General features: G+C 31.7%; 1 protein-coding gene across 1 annotated transcript; it reads right to left on the bottom strand.

Moving 5' to 3' along the window:
* Positions 1 to 611: 611 nt before the first annotated feature.
* On the bottom strand, positions 612 to 2,171 carry LOC107461685 (uncharacterized). The gene is made up of 2 exons (XM_016080230.1): positions 2,013 to 2,171; positions 612 to 902 (listed from the first exon to the last, which is right to left on the bottom strand). The coding sequence occupies exons 1-2, from the start codon at positions 2,169 to 2,171 to the stop codon at positions 612 to 614; spliced, it is 450 nt and encodes a 149-aa protein (XP_015935716.1).
* Positions 2,172 to 6,649: the final 4,478 nt, after the last annotated feature.

The raw sequence follows: 6,649 nt of genomic DNA, 5'->3' as shown, positions 1-6,649 counted from the left end.
TTGCAACACTTCGAATGTTCACTCCACATCTTTTTTTTTGCCCTTCTTGGTATTGTGCAAATAACTTGCGTTTCTCCCCTTGTGGCTTTGAGATTGATTTGACAAATGTGGCCCATTCAGGATAAATACCATCTGTTAAATAGTATCCCATAGTATAATTATTATCATTAATAGTATAATTTACTTCCGGAGCACGGTCATTTAGAATATCATCAAACATTGGAGAACGATCTAACACATTGATATCGTTATTTGAACAGAAACTCCGAAGAATGCATGCCATATTCAAAGGTCTGAAGATGCTACAACCTCAAGTACTATGGTTGTAACCCCATGATAACCACTCATGTACATACCTTTTCACGTCTTTGGACAATTTTTCCATTGCCAATGCATACAGTCAATGCTACCCAACATACTAGGAAAGCCACGATCCTCCGCCATTTGTAGCAGGCGTCGTACATCATTCGAATTTGGTTTTCGCAAGTATTCATCCTCGAACACCGAAATGACACCGAAAGGTTTGAAGATGCTACAACCTCAAGTACTATGGTTGCAACCCCACGATAACCACTCATGTACATACCTTTCCACGTCTTTGGATAATTTTTTCATTGCCAATGCATGCAGTTAATGCTACCCAACATGCTAGGAAAGCCACGATCCTCCGTCATTTGTAGCAGGCGTCGTACATCATTCGGATTTGGTCTTCGCAAGTATTCATCCTCGAACACCGAAATGACACCTTCAACAAATTTTTCCAAGCATTCAATTGTAGTGCTCTCGTCTATACACACATAATCATCAACAACATCAGTTGCTACGCCATATGCTAACATTCGTATCGCAGCGGTGCATTTTTGGAGTGGTGACAAGCCTCTCCTTCCAGTTGCATCAACCCTCTGTTGGAAATACAGATAAACGTTTGAGAGAGCGTCAACTATCCGAAGGAACACATGTCTTCTCATTCGAATCTCCGTCAGAAAATATCAGCATTATACACCGGTTCATCTGCAAAGTAATCTTGAAAAAGACGATCATGTCCTGCTTCTCGATCTCTGTTGATCTATCTACGAGGAGTTGGGACAGAGTTTCTATCGATATCTTCTTCTTCTAAATCTTCAAATAAACATTCATCGATCCAATTATCTATGAGTGTGTTATCTTGGCGTCTTCTTTTGCCATACAAAGCCTCATTTAAACATATCATCAAAATTTTTAGCCATAATCTTTGCTCTATATAATTTGTAGTACTCTTTCGAGGTTACAAACAAGAGTTGAAATGGAGTTGCAAAGTCATTGATAGTTGATATTTATAAGTGTGTCTGCAACAAGTACCTACTTCTCAACGGCTAGTTTTACAATGGCTACTTAACGGATAATTTTGTAAACGGCTACTTAACGATCACTTTCATGAACAATAACGGCACAATAATATTGACTAATTTGAAAAGTTACATCAGAAATGAATAAAACAGACTACATCACATACTAGTAATACACAATAAAACTAAGAACATATATACTACGTAACTCTACGAATACAAGGAACTATTAAGTAAACCACTTCACGATTATTTTCTCACATGCAATCGCAGGGAGAGCTCGTCATTTTTCACTCATTGTAGACGTGTCAGCATTAAGTATTTGTATATCCATTTTCCTTTCCCTTTCCTTAGCCATCCTTTTGATTTCCCTTTCTTTTGCATTTATCTCCATTTCTTTAATATACATATGAGTTTGTAATTCTTATTCTTTCATTGCTGCTTGAGTTTGTAATTCTTGTTCTTTTATTGCCGCTTGAATTTGTAATTCCTTCTCCTTCATTACCATAATCTTTGCTCTATACGCCCTCTCCTCTTCTCTTTTTTTTCCTATCCATTAGTTCCTTTTCCCTAACATTCTTAATATCTTTCATGAGAGATAGTTTTTTAACAACCGATAATTTTTTTGCTAAGATCTTCAGACATTTGTGCTTTTTCCTTACCTTTTCGCTTGCAATTCTTTGATACTTGTGGGCGAACAGGAGAGTCCACACCGGATTCGTCTGCCAACGGTGTATCTGGGTTTGATGAGGATGAGTATGCTCCAGTTGTACTAACCTTAGTTCTCTTTAAACCTCCACTCTGTGTAGGTAGTTGGCTTCTCCATTTTTGCTCCAGATGAAGCATGTTCCAATACCTCTCAAAAGTAAATTTTTTATCATAATTTGTGAAATAAAGTTTATAGGCCAACTCCTTTATATCATCGTGTTCGAACCACTCCTTATGTTTCGACTAGCTTGATTGTAGCAACCAGCAAATTGTGCAATAGCCTTGTTGATCTTATACAATCGTTTCTTACATGTAACTACCCCCTTGTCATGTCGGAGAAAAATTCTACACAGTACCTGTGAATTCGACTCCAAAATATTTTTCTCTTTTGATCGGTACCAATTATAGGATCAGTTGAAACATTTAACCATGCACTGATCAGCATCTCATCCTCTTTTCAATGCCAATGTTAAATACTATCTTGCCTCCGATCTTCAATATCATCATCATTGAGGTCGATAGCATCTAATCGACGAAGGTTGACAAAATCTGAATATTACAAATTTGGACTAGATTGTATCGGAGTCTGAGAGGATAGGTTAGAAGAGCCATCAACACCAGATGAGTTATGTCGTTATGCACAGAATTGAGTTGGAAACGGAAAAGATGTTAGAGTAACATTTTCGATAGAGGGGTTAAACATAGATGAAAATGAAAAATATGATTTTTGTGCATTTTGATTTTGTGGCTGGAATATAGGAAATTCATTATTACAAGGAGCTTGAAAATTGAAATTAGGAAGATTTTGTGGATTTGGATTTTGAAATGTATTTGGTAGTGTGAAGTTTTGATTTGGAATTTGAGAGTTTGAGGTTTGAGATTGTTGGGTATTTGGAGTTTGAGAAAAGTTTTGTAAATAATGGAAAAAAGAGTTGAGTTGGTTTGGATCTATTTTTTCGAACAAAAATAATATCAGCAGAACTTTGATTTCGTAAACTTGGAAGAAGATGAAGAAGAGTAGAATAAAGTGTGAGAATAGAAGTGTATGTAAGTGGTATATATAGAGTAATAAAATATTAATTTATTAATAATAACGGTAACATAGTAACGGCTAATTTTACAACGGCTAGTTTTACAACTGCTAATTTTAATAATATGGTTAGCATTTTAAATTTTAAAAATAAAAATAACCAACCCAACCAAAAATTATTTTGTAAGGTGTAAAAATTAAATTTATTTTTTAATGTAAGTAAATTTAATTAATTATTATTTAATATAATAATACAAATAATATTCATTATTATTGGTCAATTTAAGTCCTTATTTAGAGGGACTCCCCTCTCTTTAAGACTTGTGCGGAAACTCATTCTTTTTCCCTTCCAACGATCCCTTCTTGCTTTTGTTAGAAATAAGGCCTCAAGTCCTGCCCATTAGAGTTGCTCTTAGCTGTCTTTTTTCTGTTATTGTATGGACCTTTTTGTCAATACATATCATACAAGAGGACAAAAATTTTACTGTCACTGATCCGTACATGTTATACTACTATACCAATAAAGTGGCTGGTATATGTGAAAATTTTCCGAAACTATACACCTATAAGACTGATACATAAATTATTATTTGACATGATGGATATAAGATTGTAGGATGAATGGATTGACTGGGAAAAAATAATCTGTTAAGATGGTGATGATTTGATTATTTCAGGTTCTTTAAACTTCAACTCCAAGATGTAAAATAAATTGGTTAAGTATTTAATTTTTTGCAAAAAAACTTACCAAAAGAATTTTTAACCCCCTCTTTATTTTTTTTTCTATTGGCGTTGACATATGGGTGCTGTAGACTGCTCCAATTGCTGAATTTGTTGAGGTATTTTCTTTAATATTTGCAGAATTTGGCTTCAAAGGACCTCTCAAGGATTGCTGAACCAATAAAGGAACTGGATATTTTATTGAATCAGGTTTCATTTTTATTATTTAGATTCTTATATCGTAGTCTTTATTATCCCAAATAAAAATTGCTTAATTTTTACTTATGTTTGTTTAGATTGCAGCTGGTTTGCCTTTAGATATCATGCAAGGACCCAAGGATCCTGCTAATTTCTCATTACCACGGAAGCTTTTCATGTTTTCTTTCAAGATAAATATGCTTTATGTTTATATAATATGTTAGGTGTTGTTTGACTGTATTACTAAGAGTTTTACTTTCAGCCATTGCATAGATGCCTTTAGATCTTGTACAAATCCTCATTCTTTTGAGATTGATAATATCGGGTGAGTAGGCTATAAAATCACAAACCTATTACTGTCTTTGACTCTGAATCTACTATCTACAATACGTTTAACATGATGTGGCATTTCTTTTAGGTTTCATGGCACATCAGGTCAGAATATATAGATGATCTGAAGGGCAGTTTGTGAGACTCATAAGCGTCCCGAAATTCAGTGAATCTGGCATTGCAATTGTGGTGAGCTCAGTTTTTACACTACTCTTAAAGATGGCTTTTTCATACTTATATTGCTTCCATAAACACATTAATAACTTGTCTTTTGTGCTTGAGAAGATATTTGCTGTCTTGACAATGTAATAGTTAAAGTAAGCTTTGACATTATGTCAAATTGATAATGAACTGGAAATGTGTTTCTTAGAAATAACATGTTATCTTTCCACATGCTTTTCTCCCTTTTATTATTTAATGAAGCAATTTTAAAGTTCCATCATAAAAGAAGCACATGAAATGAATTTTATTTTGTTCCTATTATATATATATTGGTCCTGTTCTTGCTCATTGAAAACAGGTGAGTGACAATGAAGCTTGTGATTTTATAGATTATGTTGAGCAGATTGGTCAGAAAGTTTTAGTGAAGGAAGCTCTATGTTCTTAAGAAGAAGAAGAAGAAGGAGGAGGTTAGCGTGTTGTTTGAAACCATGAAAGTTTGAATCTAGAGACATATTGGAAGGCTTTTAAGACAAGCTCATGGTCTTTGTTGAACCACATCTCCTCTTGCACTCGCTGATTGTGACCCCTTTTTTGTTTTCATTATCCCTTTTTAAAAAATTTAAAATTGTGGTTGTTTTCTTACAGTATTCTAACCTCATTAGTGTTGGTTTAAGTACACAATAATTTTATATTGAAAAAATATATAAAATCTTAAGATTTTTATATTGTAAAACTAACTTGTTTAATAAAAAGTTTTAAAATTGATTTATTTATTCAAGATCGTAATATCATAAAATTTTTATTACTTTGTGGGGAAGAAAAAAGATCTAAGTTGTATTAATATAATAATAGGATTTATGATAGTGTACTCAAATAGATTTGAAGGTGATATCACTCTAGGTTCAAAGGGATGGGGCAAATGATATCATGCTAAAAAAATATATATAATAAAAAGGTATTCTCATGTCTACGGGGAAATCAGCTTTTTCAAGGCAATCTCATATATAAAAGATAGTTAAAATAAAAATATTTATAAATTGTTTAATTAATAAGTGTTACTTGTATATCTACCATATATATATAGTCATATTGATATACGATACCTATGCTTTATGAATTGAAAAGACACTTCCCTCAAATTAAAGGCATAATAATATATAGATGAGTTGTATGATATTTTTGTTATGGTATCTAAATTATTTAATTTTTTTTAAATAAAATATAAAAAAAATTGCAACTAATTATGCAACAAGTGTTAAATTTTATTATGCAACACGTGGCATTATAGTGGTGTAAAAGACACCGTATAGTATATTACTAATTACAAATAATGCTGCATATAAAGTTGTACACTTAATACATATATAGCCAAGTCTCTGGTGGCTATGTCTATGGTAACTAGTGGTAATTAAAGTTATACTTTTAACTTAAAATTGTAACTCTTTACAAAGAAAAGCGTTACTTTATAAAAAAAAGTAAATTAGAAGATTTAAGAGAAGAAATAATTAAGTTATCAAAATTAATAGATTAAAAATTAATAATTTTAACTAATGTTAACTGTAATGACATTGAATTCTTAAAATCAATACAAAATGATTTTTCTCAAAATCTTTATTTTACTATAAGTTTTATTGAAGGACTTCAAAAACCTGAAAAAACTTATTTTTCACACGGAATTTCTAAAAAATGTTACCATGGAAATGATTCCCCACATCTATATCATACTTTTAACCCACAGTTAAATTCTATAGTAGATATGCTTGAAGAAATATTAACATCCATAAAATTTCAAAGAAATAAGGAAAAAGAGAATCCCAAGGAAGAAAAATTTCAAAACATAACCAATATAACAGATTTAAAAGTAAAACCACCACTAAAATTATGAATATTGAAAAAAAATTAGAAGAAGTTACAATGCTTTTTAAACAATTAAAAATGGCTCAAGAAAATAATATTATGGAACAGGAATTTCAAATAGAAGAAGAATTAGTAAATTCTAAAAATATAGAAAATGAAGAACATATCTTAGATTATTCAAGTGACGAAGAACCAGCAATTCCAATACAAGTTAAAAATGAAGCTGGAACATCTAAGGATAATCAATCTCAATTTAAATGGGAAACAGGTTTTGATAATTATGCTTTTAAAAAAGAGTTTATAAATAAAGATTCAAAAT

Source organism: Arachis duranensis, chromosome 8, assembly GCF_000817695.3.
Source record: "Arachis duranensis cultivar V14167 chromosome 8, aradu.V14167.gnm2.J7QH, whole genome shotgun sequence".
Taxonomy (NCBI): Eukaryota; Viridiplantae; Streptophyta; class Magnoliopsida; order Fabales; family Fabaceae; genus Arachis; species Arachis duranensis.
The sequence above is the reverse complement of the archived record's forward strand: the minus strand, read 5'-3'. Positions and strand labels throughout refer to the sequence as shown.

Excerpts from the sequence above, each read along its gene's own strand:
- LOC107461685 (XM_016080230.1), bottom strand. The coding sequence starts at position 2,171 with ATGCTTCATCTGGAGCAAAAATGGAGAAGCCAACTACCTACACAGAGT. Across the intron at positions 903-2,012 it reads ACTCTCCTGTTCGCCCACAA|AGGGTTGATGCAACTGGAAG; the intron begins GTATCAAAGAAT and ends TATTTCCAACAG.